Genomic DNA, 26536 nt, shown 5'->3' on the forward strand with positions numbered 1-26536 from the left:
TACCTCCCTTTGATAAAGGCTCTCATTCTTATAAACCACTGATGATAAACAATCACAGTTCTGTTCTTCAAAAATAATATACCTGGAGCAGTAGGTGATATTTTAGCACTCTTTGCATTGGAACCACTAAAAGATCTCGCAAAGTAAATTTCCCATTATTGGCCCTCTTGGAACATTCCTAGTTTGAAATAGAAAAATAGATTAGAGCAAGTTTAAAAATAAACAAACCAACTTAATTTCCATGAATATCATGTTAAAGCGATACATTGGCTATGTTAATAACTATAGCAAATTTGAGATAAAGGTTTTCAACAATCTGAAACAAAATAGTTGACATGACAATAAAATCTGAACAAAAACTATGCCTAGACACTTGTTCTTGGATATTTCAACAGCACAAGAAATAGCATGGAAGAAACATAACAGAAATTAGGCATAGGATTGAACTGAAGAAAAAGAGAATTGCCTATAAGCAGAGTGAAGAAGGCAGACATTGCAACTACCTTCAAAAAAGCAAAAGACAGTTATGAAAGCAAATGCTCTTGAAAGCCATTTCTGGGCACACAGAGGAGGTGGCTATGGATATCCAGAACAGATCTGCTGCAGTTATACCAATGTCTGAATTTCCTGCTTTCTGTGACAGAATGGACAGTTCTGTGGATGGATGGGAACAGACTACCCTGATTTTCCCAAAACATTCAATATCTTCTCCCATAGCATCCAAATATCCAAGTTGGTACGTTTTACTTCAAGTGAATGCACTACTAGGTGTATGAAAAACTAGCTAGAATTATTAGTCTCAAAGAGCAATGACTAACGTTTCCCATGCAACCTAGGGGATAGCGCAAGTACATGAGCTGCAATATAGCTCCTCAATGATCTGCTCTGGGAAACCTCTTAAACAACACTTTTAATATTTTTAGGAGCAAACTGGAGGGATATCCACAGCATGTCCACATAAAACACCACACTGTAGGTGTAGGTGATGTTCCTCAGGGCACATCCAGCAGGAACCTCGTGAAGCCAATGAGGAAAAGGCAAAGTCCTGCACCTTGAACACACTAACTTGGGACATATTAACCCTGACTGCCAGCAGGGTCTTGGTAGGCAGTAAGCCCTAAGAAGCTTCAAGATGGGCTTAATTGGCATAGAAGTCCCTCTCACCTTGAGTTATTCTGCAATTCTATATTCTGAGCCAAGCTATGAAAAACAGAAAGATACCAGTTCCAAATATAAATCCTAATCCTACTAGTACCAGTGAAAAACTTCACTCCATCCATTCAGGATGTCAGGGTCTGTATCTCGATAGCTAAACATTAATTTGATGTGAGGCTCCAATAAATTACAAGGAAGAGAAGATAAATTCAGTTTTAATCAACAAGGTTTTTGACTTGGATAAAAGCAAACCATAGTTATCAGAACACGTATAATACACAAACATTAGAAAACTCTTATACCTCTAACTTCAACTTAACATCTTCTTTTGTCTTAGAAATGTTGTCTAAGCATGATATGGCTGTTTCCACTTGGCTGCAGTACTGTCCATAAATAACCAATCTAAACAAAGCAACAGAAAGAATAAAGGGAACATTCACTTATTTCAGGGCAGTCCTTGATCATTTTTCACCAGAAAAAGTGACAACAATCCTCTTTTCAACAGGAGCAGCATTTAAATATGCAAAGATCATATTTAGCCAACCTTCAACAATGAATACAATGAAAAATGTTCAGAAAAATAACGTTTAAAGCTGTTTTCAAAATGCTGTAAAATAACTGCAATTTCCTTTAACAATCACATACGTATGCTGTAATAAATGCAGGAATCATTAAAAGCAGCATAGCCATTGTCTAAGAGTAAAACACCGTATATTTACAACAGTGCAGATTTCCAAGACTGTAGTGAACAAATTTTCTTAACAAGTTCAATAGAATTGATTCTGCATATCCTTTGAAGAACTGTTAAAGTTATCTAAACCAATCCATCTCCAACAATTCCTACCAGATTACATCATGTGAGCTTTCAGATCCAAATAACAGTGTAAATTAAAAAAAAAAATACCCAGTAGTTGTCAACGGGACTAATGCCTTGTGGAAGAGCTTAGTTTTGTAACAGGTTTCTCCTGACCCTTTTTAGAGTGCTGCTGTTAATCCCATTGCAGAGTTCTGCTTTGTTATGCTTTTTCCATACTATTCATCAGGTGATTCATTCTGTATGTTTCAAATTCTGCTGTGGGAGGGTTCATATGGCTTTCCTAAATTTCCCCAACTGAATCTTGGCCATTCATAACACAACTGAAGCAATGATACTGACTTAACACCACTTCTGTTTACTTTCAGTTTGTGGCACAATGCTGGCCCTGTGTCATGCTTTTTCCCTTTTGCACAATAAATATAAGCTTGAGATTTCTTCTCAGTGTCACTTGTTGCCAATTTAGCACAGATTTCAGAGCTACTTTTGAAAAATATGTATTTTCCAGAAAATGTTCTTGTCCCTTATTTCCCTCCTAGAGCAGCAGCAAGTCTATCAGCCCATGGAATAATTCTGTCCTTTTCTTCCAGAAAAGTTGAGATAGAGGACCTCAAAGGCAAGAATGTTTATGGACAGTCTGGCAGGTCCTCCCCCTTCAGAAAAAAAATTCACCTGTCAAACATTTCCCAGATGCTTCTGCTTAGTTCCTCACAAGCCCATTATTACTCCAACAATTCTCCTTTCCCATGTCCCTCAAGAAAATCCAATTATATTCAACCACTCTTTTGCTCTCTGGACCCAGAAACTCATTTTTAACCACAACCCAAGGGTTAACTTGGTGCTAAGTCAGCACCACAGCCCACAGCACAGCTTTTCAGCAAAGTATCAGAGGTCTGTAAGTTCATCCATACAGCTCAACAGTTGTTCAGTTCTGTTCAGTACAAAAACTGAATTTTAAAAGTGGTTAAAAATATTGGCAACTAGCCTACAGGGTCTAACACGCTCCTGTGGCTATCCTGTTATTAGCCTGGCTAATTTTGACAGTTTGAAGGTAAAGCATACTAGACCCTAGAATCTTCTCTCCTCTTTCACACCATCTTCTCTGCTTTCACATTATCATATCTTCTGTTTTCTTTAACCTGGAATGCCCTTATTATATATCCTTGCCTTATTTTGCACTTCTTTACACCTTCTATCTGTTAAACAATACAGGTACAATCTATAAAATATATAGGATTATTTGCACGGTTAAAAAAAGTGCTGTGGGGAAAAAAAAAAGAAAAGGTAATTTCATTCCAAATACAGCTGCTACCTGTCTGTAGAACTGCATAGGCTAGAAATGACCTTCAAGGTCGTGTCCAGTCATCAACCTGACCTACCAAGTCCCATTTCTAAACTGTGTCCTCTGGGGCCATGTCCATATATCACTTAAATACCTCCAGGGATAGTGACTAAAACACTTCCCTGAGCAGCCCATCCCAATGCTTGAATGTTCTCTCCAAGATGAAATCTCTTCATAAAAAAACTAAACCTTGCCTGACACAACACGAGACTGATGGTATGTATCTATGCAACAATTTTGCCCAAACTGGGGGTAAAAAGAGGGAAAGCTCATTAAGTAATAGATTACACTTTGACTTCCAGGCTCATAACACAAAATATTTGCTTTATAATAGTGTTTTTGAATTCAATTTTATTTTAGAAAAATTCATCAAACAAATATATAGTAAAATAATTTCACAGATCAGACAAATATCATAATTAGTAAAAATTAGTACATAAATCTTACCTTTCCTTGTAGTTAATAAAAATTTGATACAAGTTCTGATCATTTTTGTTAATGATGGAATCACTGATGTCCTGTGTTAGATTTCTGTGAATTTTCACCAAATCCTTAAAAACAGTAATGAGAAGGGGGAAATAATTTTAAAAACAGAATAATCAAAGCTTTGAATATAAAAATAGGTGGATTCATGTTAGATCCATTAATTGAATTGAAAGCAGATCATCTGGGATTAGAACCTAAATTCAAGGTTTGCATATCTTCTTCCACAGACAGCAATAAGGAAAGCTGAATTCCAAGAACTACCTATTTAAGACTCATTTATTCTGGCTTGGAACATGCACTGTTAATTCATCTTCATTTTACAATGATAATTTTAAAATTAAGCAAGTCAAGTAAATGCCTTAGTGACAAGATAAAGTAATGATTCATGTCCCTGAGCTGTGAAAAATTAGTTTTGTACATTACATTGGTCAATTAGTGATGTTCTAGTGCTAAGTTAACTGCAGTCATAATGAGTTTCCCAATACAGCAGAAAACTAATGACTGAGAGAGAGGCAAGAGTACTGCAGAAAGATTTTCTCCGTGAGCACAGTAGAACAGACTCTTAGTTTGCTATTATATAATAACCCTGTATGCTATTAGAGATGACACCAGCCTTAATACTCTATGGATGCTGTCAGAAAAGCCATAAGAAATTATGGCAATATAGGTTAAGAAATTCTGTATTCAGAATAATTAAATGGTATATAGGCCTCTGTAGTGAAAAATAGAGGATTGTTTATGAAAGCTGCCAAAGATGGTTTAATGCAGTAAATGATACATTACAAAAATACACAACACTGAGTCCTAAATTAAGTGAAAGCACTTTGCTTCATACTGCTGGAAACTATGAGTATATGTAAGGTCAATCACATCACAGCTGAGGTTGCAGAAGCTTAAAACCGATCCAATTCAGTTGCTAGCAATTGTACAAGCATATCCTCAGAATCTTAAATTGCAGCATATAAAGACACTATTACAGAAATGCTTTCAGATGAATGTACTACAGCAGCACATTTTTCCAGGAGTGTACAGGGACTCAGCTAAGCAGCAAACCCGAAATAAAGTTGAACGTTAAAGTAATAAAACGTCTTTAAGCTTCTCTCTCCATCAAAATTACTTGACTTTTTTAATTAAACTAATGCTAACATCATTAAAAGTTAATGAAGTGCCAGTACTTCAGCATGTTATGTGTATTTCCATCTCTCTCCTTCTGTATGTCTCAATCCAAATGCATGTACAGACATACAAAATCATCTCTCATGCACAGAGGTGTACAGATGCATGCAAATATACAGCCATATATACACTCTAAAGGATAGAATTTTGAATTCTGAGGCCTGATGAAAGGCACTGTGAGACCAGTGAGCTGTGGTTGGGGCCATTTCCCTTAAGAATAAAATGTATTTTGACATGAGTGGATAATTTTTTCCAGCTAGCATCCTCATATATTCCATATATAAGGAACACAACATCACCCTAAAGCATCAGTGAGTCATCACAACCTTTTAACAGAGGTAAATCTGTCCTGTTTTGAGACCACCACAACTGCTCTCCACATTGCTATTAGCTGTAGAGCTTGTAACAGCTATTTTTAGTTTAAAGCGAGCCTCTTCTGCCCTCAGTCTTCCTGCTGAGGAACTGCTGCAGAGACAAGGTCTGAGCAGAGAAAACATTTGCACATTTTTCTGGCCTAGACAAACCCTATGTTTCTGTTAACGTTGTCACATGCCAATGACATGGTAGAAAAAGTTAGAAATAATGACAGCCTTTTAAAAGCAGAATACTGAAAGCCTGTAACAAAAATCAAAGTAAAAAAAAACCTGAACAACATTTTATTATGTCGTGCTAGTTCCAAATCACAGATGAATATCTTCTGTTCATTTTACTCCTATTATCTCAGAATCTTATAATCATTTCAGGAGGAAGAGACCCTTAAAAGCCATCTAGCCTGACTTCCCTGCAATGAACAGGGACACCTACAGCTCCACCACGTGCTCAAACTGTGAGTTCCTCCAAAGACAGGTCACCCACCACCTCTCCACGCAGCTAGTTCCAGTGCATCACTATCCTTACTGTAGAAAACCTTTTCCTTATATCCAATACAAATCGCCCATTTTTTAGTTTGAAACCCTTTCCACTTGTCCTACCACAGCAGTTTCTGCTAAAAGGTCTGTCTCCTTTCTTATAGTATCCCCTATACTGAAAGGCTGATCTGCCTCCTTACAGTTCCTGAAGGAATAGCGAGTAGGCTGACCTCTCTGTTTCTGCTTGCAGTGCATAAGCCCCTTTTATATCCCTGTGAAGCATGTCACATTGGCTGGCTTCAAGGGGCAGGTCAGTGAGTGTACCTGGGTACACTGCACCTTAGAAAGATATTTACAGTGGGTGAGGAAGGTCACATCAGAGCTTCATTCACAGAGACATTACTGTAGGACAGAACATCAATTTGTTTTCAAAGCAAAGTGTTCTCTAAAGGCAGCTAACATATTCTAAGACAAGTAGGTTACTGATATCTGTGACAGTACTTCAGACGAACGGTCAAAGAGAAGGAAACTGTAGCAGTTAAGATTCACAGTGAAAGCTTTAACAGAGAGACAAATATGGAAAGATATGATGTATCACCTTACGATTCACTGGTTCAATAACTGCTATAATTTAGCTGCAGTCAGGTTGGTACTAGCTCAGCAATTAAAATACTTTTGCAGACCAGCTTCCATTGAATAAAAAAATCCCCAACACCTCCTCCCACTGCCCTGAGAAGCTGCAGGACATTCCACAGTTAGCCAACACAGATGGTCTTTCATAGGTGATAAAGGTTTGATGTGGTCTGTGGGCCACGCTTTGGGGATTCTTCCTTTACAGTCTGCCTCATAAAAGAATGGTCCTTTCATTTCTCTCTGTTAAGAGAAGCTTCAGACCACGTCTGATGTCTTCCTTTAATGTCAGATAAAGGAAATATATCTGCTGGATACTTACATTAACTATAAAAAAGATATGTAAAAACTGTCATACTATTGTGAACAGGCCAAAAATAAGTGGGACAAAGTGATAATCATAGGAAACCTTGAAAAGTTCAGTCAAATAATGTCTCCTAGACACTTCAGAGGATTTGCTTTTCCTGTCCAGTACCAGATTCAGAATCTAAAAGTTATTTGAACATCAAAATGTCTTCAATGACAGACCAAGCTAGATACAAAGATTTGCAGACTCTTTATAGAAATCCTATTGAAAGCATTGCTGAATGTCGAGTGTAGGCAACATGACAGTGACTATTTTACACAGTCACTCAAATAGAGGCATACTTTAGAAGTCAACCTATCTTCTATAATTTATTCTCTATGGGACAAAAATGCTCCTGCTTGGTTAAGAAGTGGTTAACCTTACTACGTGGTACAAGAGTACTATTTCTCATTTTATTCCATGAAAATGACTAAAAAAATAATAAAATATTGTGCATACTCTTTTTCAACAAGCACCCTATAGCAACATAAATCAATTTTGCACTGTATTTCATATATTCAATTTATGCACTAACATAAAACACTAATATATCATAATCAGATATGAATTTCATATCTCTTCATTAAATACACAATTACTCACAGGAATGTTGATGAAAACAGTTTCAAACTCTGATGCTGACAAAAACCTTTTCAACGGCACCATGAAAAACTGCAGGGAAAAAATACATACATTGACTGTGTTGTTACACTTTCTAGAATGCTATAGAAACACACACGCAATGTTTCTGTAAGGTTGTAGTACTTACTTTCTCTATTGATTCCAGAGTTTCAGTGTATTTCTCTTCAGTTTGTTTTATTTCAGCAAGACAACAACTTCTTACATCATTTTCAGTATGTTTCTGAAATTACAAATAAGGCAAGTTTATGTTATTTACAGGCACCAAATGGATAACATTTATTTGCTTAAAATTTAGCAATTAGGGTAACTACATCATTTTTTATTTTTTTTTTTTGCATACTGCAGCCTCCAAAGAGGATAGTAATAATAAAGAATACTTTAATGCTTAATTAGCTGATGGTTTTCAGACTTTTACTAAAATTCCACATCAAAGGAACATTATGAAAAGTTTATGTTTAGACAAAGAGAGCTCAACTGTCTGCACGTACTTCAGAAGCTGAAACACAAGGGCACACTTAACTTACATCCAGACTATGAAATCTTATTTCAAATACTGAGCAGTTAGTAATTTCATTAAACTTAATGGGACTAACTCATGTAAGTAACTTTACATTGTCATAAATATTCAGTCTAGTGCCCGCACATATTTACAGCTTTTTCCTTTTAGTTCTCAAGTGGAGCTTTCTCTTTGGTCACAATGTGAGCAAATCTTTGAAGCAGGAAATCTCTAATGGTAGAGAAAGTGATCTCTAAGTCCTGCTCCTCCATGTTTATCTGAGATTTTTCCATGTATATTAGAGGACTCATACGACATTTAAGTATAAAGGTTGCTCCAAAAGTAATGCCTTCTAGTTTATGATGTTGGTCAATGACATCAGAAGTAGATGCTGTTAGTATAGCAGTAGAGGTTGAACTTTCCCACTAACACTCCATTACATTTTCTTGCAGAGCAACAGATAGCAGCAGAGAGTCATTCTGACACATTCTGACACAAGCCTGATATGAAGTGCAGATGAAGCAAAGGTTTGTCACCAAATTCCTCCATGTGGAAGAAAACAGCAACCACTGACATTCATCGATGCTTACTGAGCATGTGTGGAGACCAAACAGTCAGTGGATGCCTGCACAGTGATGTGGTAGGTGGTGTATTCCAGCAGCAGTGACAGCAGCATGGAAGATGAGCCACATTCCAGCCAGCCATGCAGGCTCTTTTTCATTGCTGGCAAAAAAGCACAGCTCACTGTGGTAACTATGTTGAAAAATAGTGTTTTGTAGCCTGACAATTTGCTCTACCAGGGTTACTGTACTCTTTGTAGCTACTGTAGTTTCCAAGAAAATAAACAGGAGGCACTGCTTTCAGAGTGGACTATGCAATTATCAACATAGGACACCATAAAAATAGTTTACAATCACTCTTATTAAAGATCAGACCCACAGTGTTAAAGTTTCAATAATTTGTAACTCTCTTTTCCAGCTAAAGATTAGATACCCAGAAACAGGTATGAAAGCATTCATGCCACACAAGTCTGGGAGATCTTATAAGTCTTATAGGTCTGGGAGATCTAAGGAACAAATAAAAATAATTGCTGACCTAAAAAGTTTTCTCCAAAATCACCAATAAGCAATTGCATAACAAGGAACAATAACATCACATCATTTCTGAAGCCTAGTTACCAGTCTGTAATATCTTTCTGAGGTCTTCCTGGCCTCCGAAATATATTCCTGACCCTACAGTCCTCACTCCGTGTGGGCGATTCACATCCGGTACACAATATACCTTATAACAAGATGGTACTCTTTACAGAGGGAATCAGGAAGAATTTAACAATCTAGTGCTACAGTCCTAGGTATTCAGAAAATGTCTTTTAATTTATAAGCAAAAGACTTCTTACTCCTCCAGCAGTGGAAGACCTCTACACTCTGAAATTTTAAAAATTAGCTCTCAATATGGACAAGAGTTACGCCGAGTTCACTCCCCTTCTCCACTATTGGTCATATTGACACATCTCATAAGTACAACCAAGCAAATAGCTAACCACGTTTATACTGTCCATGAGCTACACACACATACTATTCTTGTGATAGCTTGGTCACATATAAAGAGTAGGAAATGTATGCAAACTGGATGGAAAGTTTCAAATCATACAGACACATAAAGCTTCATCACTGTATCCTCATTACCTTATCTCCTTTACCCTACTCCGTGTTTATCTCTGTATGATTTTACAAGCGATTCCTGCAACTTGAACATGCTTCTCACTCATCTATCAGGTGCTCCACTTCCTGAATCTCTCTTTAAGCCCTAATTTTTGCAGTTATTAGTCTTTCCCCACACCCAGTTTCAAAGTGCTTTATTTATCAGCTGGAGACAGAAGTAATCTTTTGGAAAAAAAAGCCATCTGTCATTAGTCTTTCATTATAAGTAGAAACACACTTAGTAAGTATTCTCTAATAATTGGCCTCATATGAAAAATCTATCACTTATTCCTAAATTCTGTCACTGTTAATCATATTTAATCTCAATTAATATTAATTGACATTATTTGGGTTTTTATTTATTTTTCACTTTTGCCTTGTAGTATTTGCATCAATACAAGTACTGTTGCACTCGATAGAGTGTATAACCACTTGCAGAACAGGGGTATTTGTTGTTCACTAATATGAGTAATGCAAACAAAATCCTAGGATTCCATTTAAAGTAATTGACTTCAGATTTGTGCTCACCTAACCCAAACAGATCATTCCCATAAGCACTTTTGACAGGATTTAACATGTCAATTTTCTATTCATACCCCAAGTTTTGGAATTTGGGCGCAGTAAACAAAAGAAGAGAAGAAAATAATGTGTAAATAACAGAAGTGAGGAAAATTGCATCTGAAGGTCACCAACTGAAAAAAAAAAATGTAGTGGAAGAGTTTATTTTGCAAGATAATTATAATAAATCAAAAGTGAGAGAGGCACAAAGTATTTTGGTTGCTATTAGAGACTCTTAAAAGCAATAGGTTATTCTGAATATCTGCACAAAGATTGTCCTGTGCTAGTCTTTTTAGTACGCAGGGAATTCTTGTAGGAGTATTCAAATGAAAGAACTGTGTTAAATCATCATATTAGCATGCAGTGCATTTATAAACAAGAAATGAAATTATCACAAAGCAGAAATAATTACCACATTCAAGAAATCTGCCAAAACAAAGCAACTGTGATGTCTCCTTTCATTACATGTTGAGGAAGAAATATTTAGCTGTACTATGTTTTCAAGCTTCATTTATTTTCTATTACAAACTAACACGTATGTTTAATTTGGAGTATCTAGGCTAAGATGCAAACCAATTTAAAGCACAGATTCTAAATTCTATATTAATCGCTTGCTAGAAAGACAGATAGGCAAGAATAGCATTGAACAAAATTAAACAAAAAGCTAAAAACTAACAGGTTTCTCCTCATCTCATCTTTGATTTTTTGTGTACTAGCAGAAAAACAGGCTTGAAAACATACTTGAAACTATACAGTTATAAAGATTAAAACAAATCAGTACACTTTCCAGTGGATTTTTGTTTGTTTGGTTGGTTTGTTTGGGCTGTTGTTAGCATTTTTTTAAAGATAGTGTTTGACTGTAAAAGCAGAAAACAAATCATATCAGGTATCTTTTACACCTGTATTGGAAATACGCAATAATTAAAAGAAATCAAAAGAGAAAGGTCTAAATGTTTCACTCCTTCAAGTAACATCCCTTTGTTCGTCATTTTCAAGATTAATCGTCCAAACTACAGCTGAACAAACAGTTCCTCACAATATTTTATTACTATTACTTTTTTACTTTTGAAGCAGTTAATCACTTTTAATTGAAGTAGCTGGCAAATCTTACTACTTGTAACCAGTAATCTTATATTTCAGTTAAATAAATTATAATTCTTTCAAAAAATTACCATAGCTAATGTTCAACCCTTGGCCAAAAGAGACCACAAAGTAGGAGATTACGCACTGCACACAACACATCCACACTCAAGTAAGCATGAGTGAAGTTTCAGTGAAACTAGCTATGAAGAGGTAATTTCACAAATGTTAAATAAATAATCACTATTGTGCAAAAAAAAATTAAGAATTAGAAAACGTACAGGTTGCTGTGCTGCTTCGTCTTTCATTAGGTCTTCATAAACCTCCCCACCTTCATCTTCTCCATAGACACAGTCATACAGCTCCTCATCTTCATCAACACCAGTTTCACTGAAAGGAAAATGAAAAAAGAACAATAATAAAAAAAAGCTGTGCAGCACAAGCAATTTACAACGTCAGCTCCGCAAAACAGCCTTTCTCATAGGAAAAACTGATGCAGTAAGCAAAGAGATAATTTAATAGAAATGTCTACTGTAAAGAATCCATGAAGGAAAATTAAGTCCACTAATTGTCTTTCCTCAATGGATTTAAAATATCATTGTATGAAATCAACACAACACTGAAGACTGAATGAATTTACAACCACATAAAATCAGCTAGGCTTGACATGCTGCTTGTCAGGACATAACATCCAGCCCCATTCTTCTCTACATCCCTTTCCCCACCACATCCAGAGGCAGAGAAGCTGTCCTTTCTGACTGCCTGGCATCCCACTGCAAAGCAGGACAATGGCACAGGCTCCCTTCATGCCTAAACTAAAAATTATCTGGGGGTAAAATATACCAATGTCTGCAGAGCAATCAGCTCCATACCATAAGCAATCTTCAGCTACCCAAAATGATGAGTGTCCTCTCCAATTTAAAATGAGGTATTTCGAAGGAAAAAAAATGCAAAACAATGCAAAAGAATTGTGCTCCTCTTATGCAGACAACATAATTAGCTCCATATAAAGTCAATGCTCAGCTCTACCCTCAGGTAATTTGGCTTCATAAGAGTCAGTCCTGTAGGAGTTTTGCCTAATTTACACTAAGACTACACAGTCCACAAAACCTCTTGCACCCACATTTCTCAGGTTGCTCCTACAAAACAGATAAAATTATTAGCAGTCATAATAATACAGAGACTTACTCAGATTTACTAATAAGTTGAGTACTTTGTTGTTGGAAAATAACATTAAAATTCTTCAGAGTTAAAAAAGAAAAGAAAAAAATAGAGAAGCAGTCCACCCAGATGCAAGACTACAATTAGAAAGGACAATTCTCTCAGTGAACTGTCTGTGTGAACTCAGGAAGTGTATTGTAAACTCCACTGTAAGATTTTTCCTTCTTTGTAGACAAGTAAAGAAATAATACCCATGGAATTAACAGCACCTATATCAGAGCACGTGACCTACAACATGATCCAGGCAAAACAGGAAAGCACAATAGGGACCAGTGAACCAAGCACTGATGAAATTTATGCTTTGGGACAGCATGCTCTGATCCTAGCTCTTATCCAGTATGATTCCTAAGGGATCTTGGGAAGTCTAAACTACTGTTATACAGTATTTTCATGTCTATCCTAGTTCTGCCTCAAAGCCAATGCCAAGATTGGCAATAATTAATAATCCTGCAAACTCTTACCCAGAAAGGCAAATGCATACATACAAACAATTTCCTTGGGTTCCTTAAAACTGATAGTTCTCCATAGTCCTCTGAAAGCATTCTCATTGTTCAGACAGATAATTTAAAAACACATTAATGATTCACTTCATTACCAGAACCCTTTACAAAACTCCTTTCTTTAAATACATAAATGTATTACAATCTTCAATAAACTTTTGTAATTAATTTTCCCTGATCACCATAATGGTAAGCCAAAACCAAACAAACCAACCACCCTCAAAAATACAAAAACAACAAAAAAAGAAAAACTTAATATCTCTATTTTCATTAATATTATGTGTGCTCCATAACATCATATAAACAGTACTGTGTAATCAAAAAACAAAATCTTTCATTTAACTAAAGGTTTACAACATACTCTATCAAATCAGGAAGGCATTTGTAGACATCATCATCATCAACACTTTCTTCTGTAGGGAAAGGCCTATAGAAAGACAAATACTCTGTTAGTGTAGTCGCAATGTGGTTTTGCTTTCTGAAATTTTCATACATATAACAGTTCATTAATGTTAACACGTTTTATTTTCCCTTCTTTACTTGATAAGCAGTAACATATATATCTAGGTCTGTATATATGACTTGATACTTTATAAATCCCCACTAATAGACATTATTGTCAGTTTTTACAGCGAAGTAAGAACTTTTAGCACAGGACATGGATTACAGGACTGTGAAGGCATTCTTGTTTGTTTTGGGTTTCTAGGTTCTTGGGTTTTTTTTGTTTTGTTTTTTTTTTGTGTGTGTTTTTTTTTGTTTTGTTTTTTAAACATCCACTCACACAAGACTGCTGAATTGAAACACACAAAGAAAATGGAGAATTTCAAAGCTAAAGGACACAATCTTTCACCTCCTCTCACAGACACAATTAGAGTTCATGAAGTTGGGTTTGACTGATCTGTCGACTGGGTTTTTCAGTTCAACTTCTTTGTTTTGGATTTTGTTTGTTTCTTTTTTACAACAAGAATCTCACCAATTTGGCAATTTTGCTTACTTCCAGAAAATGAAAACAGGAGAAAATCTGTTCTTCATATAGATCAGCAGTCAGATTTACAATCTATTATTGTAATTATGTAATTATTATTAAAATGTGATATAAAGCAAACCATTTATTTGTTCACTCCATGTTTCAGCGCAGGAAGACTTCAGGCACTGGTAAATATACCAGAAATTAAGGACTCCCTTTAGAATCAATTTCCAAATAAAATGTGAAACAGACTTCTGCTTCTTCTGCCAGATCATATCAACTGCTGTTAAAGAATTCCATGTCTACCTCCATAGTCCCCATCAACATTTCCAAAGAGGGCCACACAGGAGGCATTATTCCCACCATTTACTAGGCTAATAACATACCTTATTCCTGTGCCTATTGCAATAGGAGTGCGGGAAAGTTTTGAGAGTGTTTCTATCACCTGGAGAAAAAGAAGGAAATTAACCATCATTAGTTGTAGAATAGAAGTCCAAAAACTCTATCTTTTAATCACAGCATACAATATAAGAAGACACAGAATCTGGCTGAGCCAAATACTGTGTGATGTAGACTTCCACAGATTTCCCACAACTTGATCTTCAGTGTTTGCGTACTGACAGAAGTGATGGAAACACAAGGAAACAATGGGAAATTTCTCATCTATAAGTTTTAGCACTAATTAAATTTTTAAAAAGTATATTTAGGACCAAATCATGACGTTGTTTTAACTTAAACTGTATGTAAATTGCAACGGCCTTGCAGACTGCGCTGGAGGTTTATCTACAGAAACATTTCATTTGAGTGTTTCCAAAGGCTAACCAGCAGAGGGAGCCAAACGACAAGTGGAAGAGCTCTTTTCAGGACTCGAAAGATTTCTATTAGCCAAACAGGAAATAAAGCCATACATTTGAGACCACAAACTGTTTATTTTCAGAAGATTGCAGCGATGTGTGAGATCTCATTCTAAGAAAATACTTCCCATAAGTGCTCAAGGTTATACAGAAAAGAGGAGAATATTAGGGAGGGTAATGGAGGATGTCTGGTCATATACAAGGAGTCATTTAGCTGTCAGCTGTAATATTAGACAGCTCACGCTGTACCTAGCATGTCTTCTATGTTACGAATAGTTTCTCTTATTTTGAACGCTATCAGATTGACAAGTCTTATTTGCTAGAGAGAGATAAGAAGCCAAAATGACACCCAGTAGGACAAGGTCCCCTGAACATCCCAGATATTTCAGGTTGGTTTATTATAACTTAAAACTCAGATTAAATTCAAGTTAAATCTCTCGAGAAGGTTTGTACCAGTAGTGTTAAAATTCGGGTGTAGCAGTGGATGTTCCATGGACATCTGTGAATAAAGTTTACAAATAAAATTATTTACTGTTGAAGTTGTAATTACAATACTAGTCTGAATATAAAGTGTACGGAGTTAGATGTACATCTCTCAGAGAGAGGACAATGACATATTCACACAGGAAAATGACAAAGTAAAAGCCACACAGAACAACCACCAAATACAGAGCCTAAATTAGAGTAAAAAAACTTCCAAAGTCAACCAAATTTCACCTGTGAAGAGCAAAATTAAAAAAAAAAAAAAAACCAGGTGAGTTGATTTCGATACCAAAAGAACCACCTGAGAAGTTTTGCGCAGAACTGAAGACTGCTGAGCTGTATGAGACAAGGCTCTACAGGAAGTCAATCAAAAATTCAATAGCCAGCACAGTGATTTGTCCTGACAGATGGGTGAATACTGAATGGTAAAATAACAGGAAAAGAAGTTTAATGATTATTGGAAAAGTGCAGGGCAAGTCTGGTGAACTAAATACCCCTCTCCTGTTTCAACATGTTATTTCTTGGCACACAAAACATCTTCAAACGGTTCCACCAGCCCACACAAATCCTTCTCCTAAACGGATTCTCACTTGTCTGGTGAAATCAAACCAGTAACTATATACCTTACTCTTTGTACATAGCTGTGGCTTGTTTCACGATAACATGAGACAATCGGGACAAAAAGTATGAATTTCAGGAAGATAATGAGCAAATCCTATTCCCAAAATGTAACGTCAATGTATATTTTGCAGCTAACAATATGCACACAAACAAAAACAAGATTTTTTTGTTTAACCAAAACAGAAATTAAGAGAATACACACTTCTGCAGAAACCAGTGTGAAATTCTCATAGGAAAAGAAAAAATAAATAAATCCCAAAGGTGAAGAAACCAGAGAAGCATCTGAAAAATATACATAGAAAAGGAACCATGACTAGCAAAAAAAAAAAAAAGGTGACAAGTAGAAATTTTCACTGTTCTTATAAAAAACAGAGCATCTGGCACTGTACAAAGAGGAAATTGACATGCTACAAAGCTAACAGGCAGAATTCTAACAAAACCTGAGCACTGGTTAAGAAGAAAATGGCAATCATCACAGCAGCTGTCAGTGTCTCAGCAGATACTGTATTCTCCAGGAGGTGATGAAGTGTGGCTACACAAACATTGTAGGAGTAACTTCTTCTATGTTAAAATTAAATAGATAAGAACCAAAAATCACTAATGACCCAATGTTTTTAAGATTAAAATACGTAACTGAAAACGGCTGCATACAACTTGATGCTTGCCTATTGATCACTCCTATTAAACATCTTAAGATAATACTCTGACTAGAAATATAATGGTTTCTACACAAGGGTTTTGTTATTATTGTTTTTTGGAGAGTTCTGTTGAGTTATTCTCCAGCTCCAAAGAATTATGAGAATATGCCAGGATACATGCCACAGCCCACACAAACAAATACAACATACTACTTCCAGTCAACACACTACGCCTAATTCAATACATATATTTCTTTGTTTCAACATTAAGTGGGGCAAAGAAGGTTTTCAGCATTTCTCCCACTTGAAATCTCAGTTCTTTGTTGTTAACACACTGCAGAAATTTTTCAGAGATCCCTTTTTTCTCAGTCTGTGGGGAAGATCTTGGTTACGGACAGACTGAGGTATCAGAAAAACTATCTGAATTTCGCCAGAAATTCACCAAAATTACCAAACTACCCATGGTAAAATGTCTGACATTCAACAAACTGACAGAGAGAGGAGTTTCCTAAGCAGCTTTACTTTGAAGCCCAACACAGTTCTAGGGGAAGCTATAATACAGTGCAATTATGAACTCCAAAATTACAGTGTACCGCCCATTTGAATGTTCAGAACATCCAATTTAATGCTTCCCATGCTGTTTTTTATTTTTTTCCTTATTCTTTTGTACTCAGAGGAACTTTTCTACCCATTAACCCTAGATGTATTTTCAGTTCTCTCTCACAGCAAGGCCTCAAACTCTCCATTCAGACAGATGCTCCTGCCTAGGCTAAAGTGGATCCCAGCTGTAAGCACAAAATTAGGACTTTTTGCTTAAACAAAGTCCAGAACAACCAAGCTTCCATGGCTGGGACTATTTTACAACAAACAACTGCACAAAGGGCTGCAGAGATTCTGTACACCCAATATTACCAGGAATAGGCACCAAGAATTAGGTAATAAGTTAAATTCTATTTATGCTACTTACGTTCTAGCAACCTATTACATTTAAAAAACAGTCTGTATTCTCCAAAATAACCTGCAACAACTATATTTAGTAATTTAGTCGAGCTGGAAAGCTCACTATCTCTACGTCTCTCCAACAGTGAACAAGGAACTGGTAGGTGTTTGCAAGAGGCTTCCAGACACAAGAGGAACCCCTCCCGGCACCCAGTCCAATGTGGCTGCCTCTCACTGACTAACTTTGTCACACAGAGGTTAAGCAGATCTTTAGAATTCACATCAAAGCCACACTCCAAGAAGATGGGTGAACCATCCAAGCCTGGTTCTCAGTATACAGCCAATTTAGGCAAAACATGGCGTGAAACTCTAAACTATGGCCCTGCAAGAGGAAGTGTACCTTGGCCCATGGCCCACCAAGAGACACTGCTCCTCAGCTTTGTTTCAAGCAGAGCTAGCAAGAACAACAGCCTCATGCAGCCCATTAATTTCTTACTTTAATAATTACTCCAACAACAGACTTTTTTGGACTTGATATTCATTATTGTTTCACTTAGTGTTGTTGTAGGTCCTGCTCTCCAGTTTACATTAGGACTTTCATATCCCTTGCCAAAATGTTATTTCATAATTTCCTGCTGCCATACTCTACAGCCAATGACTTCAACTATTCCTGCACATCTACCACAGAAGTACACTAGAGGGACTACTTTACTCCTTTCTATAGCCAGGATGTCTGAATTTAGAATCAGTCTTACTAAGTATTTTTGTGGGATCACTTCTTAACCTTGTCCCTTAAAACACAATTTACAAATCCTGCAATTCAAAAGCAGACAAAATACACTTTAGAAGTACTTTACCTCTGTTAGAATAGATAAAATACATAATTTCATGGCTCACTGTTTCCCCAGGACAGGCAACATTTCCTTGCTGCTGACAGCTGCTTTCAGATTAGGCCCATATTTACATTTACAATGCTTAGCTAAACTGAAAATATTAAGTCATCTACAAGTGTTGATGGCAGTAGTTTCAGAATTCATACCAATAAAACAAAATACACATAGGCTAAAAGAAAACAGTCCTATTTCCATGCATGCACTTGTTCATGTATGTGTTTTTCTAACACAGCAAAAGTCACCAAGAATTCATAACCATATTATATTTAAGTCTTGTCTTGAAAATCTGAGTATCTAGTTTAGTATTTCAGTGCTACATTTTGTTGAAAAGTTAGCCCTCTCTCCCCTGAAGAAAATTTATTTAGCTAATAGATAGCCCTCTCTCCCTTGAAGAAAATTTATTTAGCCAATAGATACAGACAGAAATAAAGCAGTCATATTTACCAATGAAAAATATTTCCAATACCAGCCTACTTGTTGACGTGCTATTTTGAAACATGCATTTGAGCTTCTTCACAAACAGGTTTTATTTTACTACATCAAATTTTGGGGTTGAAAAAAAAATCCTTCAGTTATACAGGAAAACTAATCCTTCAGAGAGTTGATTACCTCTTTGACTCTGATCAGTCTCCATTCCATTTTAAGAAAACTGAGATTTGTAGCTACATGTCTAACATGATATCTATCAAGTGACTCCCTATTAAGTATTTTACAAGCAGTTGTAACTACTCTCAGGCTAAGGTGCATGCACAGAGAAGTCTCATAGCTGCTTAAGTTTAATGACACCAACTCGAAACTACAGAACTGCTGTTTGCTTCCTCAGAAGCAAGCCCACCTGCAGTTTGTTATTCAGAAAGAAGAAAGTTTTTCTGTCTATGCTTGACTAAGAACAACTCTCACTTTGTTATGCAATATCAGCATATTGACCCTTCATCACTTCAAGAATCAATTCCTTCAAAGTCTATCTAAAGCACATTCAAATTTCTATTAACAATGAAGGCACTTTGTCAATTAGATTATACCAATGCTCATACCAAGTGGTTTATCAGGAATCCATTTGTATGCATCCCATTATAGGGAAGATTTTAAAAAAAAGCAGCAGAAAATCTTCATTTTGTATATCTGTCGCTCTGATATAAGATAAAATTGCTACACGTAAGTATGATCCCTAACAACTTATGTTAATAAAGAATATTTATCCTTAGTTACTCTAAATAAAACATCTGTAATTTACCAGGCCCTGGACAGTCACGGATCAATACTTCATTTTGCATAGAAGGGGGGAGTGCACCTCTTAGTATTTTAAGATAATCCATCATTTTTCAAGGCCAGCTTGGATGGGGCCTTAGGCAACCAGATCTAGTGCCTGATTAAGTGGTTGGCAACCCTGCCTGCGGCAGGAAAGCTGAAAGTAAATGATATTTAAGGTCCCTTTCAACTAAAACCATTCTATGAATCTGTGATTGACTTTTGGACCAAAAGACCCCCAGGAACTGCTTCACTCACATTTGAATTTAAGTTCGTTGATAAATGAAAAAAAAACAACAACAAAAAAAAACCCACAGACAACTCCAGGCTGATTACGTGGCATAACACACTTTAGATGCATTAGTTGTGCTTTATGCATCAGTAAGTAAATATGAACACTTTCTCTCCATTTGACTTGTTCTGGCATTGCGTTGGTATTCTCTGCTAGTTCAGGTTAGTTTTAATCAAAGCATGAGCCTTTAGGGAAGAAAAAAAAATGAGAGGTGTTTCAAAAAGGCAGAAAAAAATGAAAGCTCCAATATGTACAGCCTAGAAACAAACCTAGTTTCACACGTCTAACAGGTCATTAAAAATAAAAAGTTAATTTCAATTTCCAGCTTTGTAAACATGCCTCTACTAAATACTTCCACGGCATACACTGAGATGTCAAAGTCATACAAACACATGAAAGAAAATTTATAGCCTTGGCACTCTCACCAAAACCTCTTTAGGAACACCATGATCTCCAGACCTTCAGCATAGGGAGTATAGAAATGTCTGCTTTTGATTAAATAAAACTTCACATAGCACTGAACACTGATTTCCATCTCATTCTGATTATGAAATACAAGCTTTAGTTGTTTAGCAGAAGAGTACGTTGAAGCCATTAATTTCTACAGCGGTGATCTCCAGCTATCCCAGTTTTGATGTCTCTCATAATCTTTATGAAATTTTCATTTCTACTGAACTACATCTTCCTGAAATATAACAGAAGAATACATTATCCTGCTTTCCCATCTCATCTTAGCACTGGCATGTCAGTAGTAAATAGATAAGCTATTCCAGTGAATCATGGCCTAGAGATTCACAACCTCAAGCCAAGTTTTTTGTGACTGAGAGGAGCCTGCCAGTAACTCTGAAGAACAGTTTGAAACCAGGTGCCAAATGCTTATGTAGAGGGGGAGCAAAGGTAAAACAACTGTTGTAAAAGCTGTTCTTGGCAGTCATGCGTGTTTCCTCTGAAAACAGCTCCAGCTCCCAGCTGCAAGAAGAGACCTCCACCGTGCTGCTGTGCTGGCTGTGGGAGCATAGGGCAGCTCAGACATGGGTATCAGGGCGTGCACATTTTCTTCTTCCCTTCTAGGATGGGGACAGTACCATGTGTGCACTGCCCTGGGGAAGACTAATTCTTCATCCATTTTCTTCAGTGTCTCCAGCATCTTCACAGATAGCAAGTAACAAGAAATTCTCTAGACAAAAGAAATAGCCAAGACAAAAAAAAAAATCCCTTTCCAGTGTTGCCTCCTCCTGTTTGTAGATAACCTAAGTACAGAGTTGCAAACTAGTGGGACTTCAAAAACCCTGGGGAATCAACAGCTATAGAAAATGCAAGGTTTTTCTCCAAAGCCTTGTTAAAAGGAGAGGTGAGGCAGGTGGCTCACAAGGAAGACAAGTAGAACTGAAGAGGTCATTTTAAGAAAACAGTCTGGAAGGCATGAGGATGGAAAATCAGGCATCCATAAGGACAGGGCAGGGCATATTTACATACATAGTTTGAACATTTACGTCTTGTTGCACCGCGAGACAGAGGAATTTCATCCTCCGCTACAGTATCTCAGAAGATCACTAAGTTACACTAAGCAATGTCTGATGTCATTGTCAATGTCTGATGTTAAATTACAGATGTGAGGTACCTACAGCACTTTTCTCTAGGACCGCTGTTTAAAAATAGAAGTATAAATGTAGCTTCCAGCAATACCAAAGGGCAGGCTGGAACCCATGCTAACCAAGCTCATCTCCCACCCCTTTTAGGTCAATGAACATTTTGAACATGTCATCCCTTTTGCAGGGAGCCACAGCTCAGATCACTCCAGCTCCTGAGTGGGAACAGTGGGACAGGGGCTGCACACACAGCTCCTGAATATTGCTTATGCTAAAATAAAAGGAGAAACAAAACCAAATGCTCTCCAGGAATGCATAACAAACAATCTCATTATTAGACATATAACAAGCAAGTCTCTAATAACCAGTATCCAATTATGCATACAAATCTACAACCATTATACAAAAATTGTGCTTAAAATCCCATTTTTTCAAGTTCAGCCCATTACAAGGCTACAGATCCTGGATCAAAAGCATGACAGTTTCCCTAGACAATTCTGTTCTTACAAGGAAGTGAAAAAAATCCAAACTTCGCAAGCAGCATATTCTGGCTAATGTTAGGTTTGCTTTGTCCAGAAGACCAAGATACTAACCAAAGAAAGCAATGGGGGCAGGGAGTTTCAGCAGCTGCTTCCTGCCTGCAGCTTGTGGTTTTGGTTCTATGAATACGTTCAAGCCTCACCGTGCCTGAAGGGTTTTTTTATTTTTGTTTTTTTTATTTTTGCTAAGGTGATGTTGCTTCAAGAATGACAGCCTCACTTCACACATTTCTTGAACATAAACCGAGCACTTAAACACTGCAGCTAGTAAATAGCATGAGTGCAGACAGCCATAAGCATACTGCCCATGTAAAAACTGGAGAATAAAATGTAATTTTGTTCTGATTTCTAATGCAGCTATTTTTCAAGTTCTGCTTTCGAAAGGATACGCTCATGTCAATTCTGCAAAATATATCTGCTGTTAAATCATTGCAGTTCTCTTGACAAAAGCCTTTAACTCACATGTGGTGTTTTCAAATTGTAATCAAGATTTGTACAAGTGCTCTTTTCCTATGACTTTGAAAGACTCCTATTGCCGATACCACAATATCTACCTTATTTTATAAGGGCCATAATACTAAACAATTGTGGACAAAGTCATTCTTTCCTGTACTTAAAACAGCACCTTTTAATATAGTCCAAACCTCTTCCTAAGTGTAAGCATCCATTTTTCATCCTTAATGACTAACAGCAAGATTTTCCAACATGCTCAGAGTTGGTACCACAGGAAAAATAAATACGTGGACATAAATTACTGCTTGGTGTCTTTCAGAATCACATTTTGCCATTGTACTTTAAAAGACTTCAAAAGACTATTTTTCCTTTTTTGAAAACAAGCAAATTCTCTAAACTGCAAAAGACAGCTGAGGTGTCTGTACACTCTGTACACATTTTGGGTGCGTTTGACCTTGGATGATCCATATTAGCACAAACATGCTTTAGAAAGAAACAAGTGCTTTGGCATTCATTATTGATCGCACCTTAAGCAAATATTGCTTTAGGTATGCATCCTGGAGTTTAAGTGGTACGTGGTTTCTGCACTCCCACTGAATTATTTCACTTTTATATTCATACCAATTCCTTGTCAACCTTGCTATCAGTAAGAAGGTTATTAAGAGGAGTCTGTGCAATGGAGTATTTCTTCCTCTCTTCTGTTAAAAGCAGAGGAAGGTCTTTCTCTTCCTGTCTTAAGCAAAGTATGCACTGCCACACTTCTCCCTTTTCTGAATTCACTTCAACAACAAATTTAACTGAGGTTGCTGAATGGTATCAAGTCCCACTTGAATTTACTCCAGCATGCAATAGTTATTGGGGTAAAAAATTCATCTTCTGTCCTCTTATTCTCCATAGGAAAAAAATTCCCCCTGCTACAGAGAGCAGTGCAAAGGGAACAAGCTGCTCTCTGATGCACACACACACTTGCATAGTAACTTACAAAAGCCGTTGGTTATCTTTAAATCTCACACTCTGGAGATCTCTTCTCAACCAGAAGCGATAAGGGAATGAATTAGTTCATATCAAAAGCATTGTATTTGTCCTCCATGCTACAGAAAGATAAACAAGTCAGCATAACTCACCTTACTCACATTTTCTACTGCTCTCACTTTAAATTGTTGTCTCTGAAACTGGACAACAAAAGATACCTGAGAAGACATCCTGCAGCAGGAATGGCCAAACAGCTCCCTTTATAGAAGCCTGAAAAGAGCTACGGTTTGCTTCCCTCTCTAATTGTCTGTACATGTAGATAATGAGCTAAACTACACCAACTGCAATGGAAGAAAATTAAAAACTAGGTTTATGTTCTTATTATGTTTGTACTTTATTCTCCTTTACCTGGATCCTTACTCCTTTGCTGATTTTTCAGAGTAAGAGAAATTAAGTTGTTTGTTTTATTCACTACTGCTTCATCACTGTTTTGTTCTCTTGAGCATGCAGCAGCTTGCAGGCTTTAGCATTACCTATAAATGGCTAGAACTTTCACCTCAAATGAACACTACGTTTCCAACACAAAACTACACAACTGAGGGAAAGAAGGATTCCTCTATTTTTCTTTTTCATTAAAAAACATACATAGTTGGAATAATTTGCACATCACAATGACAATCCACAAAACACAACCTGTGTGACAGTCAATCTCTGACTGACATCATACCCTTTACACTAACAGTGTCCTTATGCTGCCTGCAGCAAAATTGTCAGAAAGATCTTTGAGAACTTATCATTTAGAAGATCAGTTAAAAGACAGAAATAACAGACAAAGAAGATGTCTAAGGCAAGTACATAATTTCATCTCCCACACATGCCTACTTGGGTCAATGTTTTTTCCCAAGCCAGTCACCTATTAACATCATAAAATACCAACGTATTTGAATATAAAGCAAAAGAAAAATATCTGAACATAACAATAACAGCAAAAGATCAAAAACTTCACATCTCCATACCAAAGCTTTGTACCCAAGCCACTACACTGTCAGAACTATATCCCATAATAACTCTGTAACCCTGACTGTCCTCATGCAAACTAGAATTACTTGAGCACTGCACTAGGAAATGATGCTATCTATAGTTAAGTAAAGCAATACTCGCTTTAAGTCTTCCTGTCATTTTCGCATGGCAAGGGGAACGGAATATTGCTCCTGAATGCTCTAAAACAGTTCCAACAAGGGTGTGGAGTTGCAGGCACAGGAATGAAGGAAGAAGACAGTCTGATTTCAAGGAATGCCTTATTTTGCTTCACCAGTATCAGAACACACAAGCAGCCACGTCTGATATTAGTCTAGAGACTGTAGCACCAGAGTTCAACTGCAGACAGGAATCACATTTCCTTAAAATATTTCTAATGAGGTTTCTCATTTATTTGACATCCTTCAGATAAGGGATTTTTCTTCAGTTTTCACTTGAAGAACTTTTAAATATACAGCCAAGTACACAATAGGAATCATACTGCACATGTTAGATGCAGATATTGTGATAAATAAGAACAAACCACAAATGCCTATCATTAAACTAACATGTAGTTTTATTTATATTAAGATGCATCTTGAGATTTCAGTAACACTCCTGAATTTGGAGATTTTTATCCCCATCCTCGTTTCCTCTGTGCTCTTTGACCTCTTGTTTTCATCCTGCACTTTTGTGAAAGGGAACTGGGTTGAAAACAACTTGGACTTATAACAGGGTATAAAGCTTTATCTAAGTACAACTTCAGTCCTGCATGAAGCACTTAAGAGTTTGGTGGAACATTTGATATGAATCGGGTAGTTCCGTTCAATACAAATTGTCCACATCAAACACCATTCCCAGAGTGCTATTCAGTCTTACTGCAGGTCACTCAGCAGAACAGTTTAAGAGTGAATGAAAGCAAAATTAACTGCAGGGCAAGCAGATGCACCCAGATAACACACCATGAGTAATTCTGAAACTGTTCCGTGTTTTAGACAGGAATAAGTCAACAGAAGCAGCCGCACTTTATGGACATAAGGCTACTGCATCTTCAGTGGTCAATGCACAAAGTCAACTCTGGGAGATATAAGTGGAAAAATACATGGCAATCAAACAACCTTGTGTAAGCACCCTGCTTTTAATTGACTAGAATACAATATGAAACAAAACTTATGTGATACCAAATGCTTAATATTCTACTAGTAGCACTGTCACAGGTACAAAGGTCTTACTGAGAGAAGCAATGTTTGCAGGAAAAAAAAAGATTTTCATGGGTCATTTACCAGGTTTAAAAAAAAAATCAGTTGTTTAAATTTTGCTTCACATCAGCAACAAAATTCACAGACTGAACTACAAGCGCAAGTTGAAAGTCAACATTTTGAAGTTATACTCTGTATCCAGCAGCAACCTAAACTGAGTTATGCTCCCTTCTCCATTTTTTACATCAAACTGAAGATCTGAAAGAAAAATCAGTTAAAAGGTATGCAGGCCAGTGGATGTTTAAGGAAGTGACGCAACAGAGTCAATAATGTCCTTCTTGAAATCTTGATAAGTATTAGTGCTTGTAATTTTATCCCATGTTGATCACAGTATGCTTTCGAAAATAGCGTCCTTCAGTGTATTTCATTTTTACTTGGCAAGTACTAATTATAATGCTATTTCCAACAGCCAAGAAATTCCCTTGCTGCATTCATACCAAAAATAATAGCTTCAAGGATGAGATAGTGAAACACAGCAATATTGAACTGAGGCAGATGTGTGAAAAGCAATCCTCAGCAGTGAAATCAGAACATTTGGAGAGAGCTACGGTTTGGGAAACATGAGATCTCAACAATAGAAAAGGTGAGAAAAGAGGTTGAAGGGGGGAGGATAAAACAAGAGAAGTAGGGGAGAAATCTCAGTCTAGAACAAGTAACGTCAGCTTCTGGTGGTGTTTGAAATAACAAATCTAATCTCAAAAATTAGGAAACAAGATAAGAAAACTGAAACCAAACCTGAAAAGCAACTAAAGTAAACTGCAAACAAAGTCACAGTTCT

General features: G+C 36.7%; 1 protein-coding gene across 1 annotated transcript in view; it reads right to left on the reverse strand.

Annotated features, from left to right (window-relative positions):
* The window catches only part of VAV3 (vav guanine nucleotide exchange factor 3), a 152157-nt gene that overhangs the window by 82856 nt on the left and 42765 nt on the right, over positions 1 to 26536 (reverse strand). The window contains exons 3-10 of the mRNA XM_065742663.1: positions 14348 to 14406; positions 13356 to 13421; positions 11555 to 11663; positions 7567 to 7659; positions 7401 to 7469; positions 3759 to 3862; positions 1458 to 1557; positions 83 to 178 (exon numbers count right to left, since the gene is read on the reverse strand). Coding sequence (XP_065598735.1) covers positions 83 to 178; positions 1458 to 1557; positions 3759 to 3862; positions 7401 to 7469; positions 7567 to 7659; positions 11555 to 11663; positions 13356 to 13421; positions 14348 to 14406 — 696 coding nt within the window. The remainder of the gene's footprint in view (positions 1 to 82; positions 179 to 1457; positions 1558 to 3758; positions 3863 to 7400; positions 7470 to 7566; positions 7660 to 11554; positions 11664 to 13355; positions 13422 to 14347; positions 14407 to 26536) is intronic.

This window comes from Cyrtonyx montezumae, unplaced genomic scaffold, assembly GCF_038088225.1.
Source record: "Cyrtonyx montezumae isolate F1298 unplaced genomic scaffold, pur_monq_1.0 scaffold_1, whole genome shotgun sequence".
NCBI lineage: Eukaryota > Metazoa > Chordata > Aves > Galliformes > Odontophoridae > Cyrtonyx > Cyrtonyx montezumae.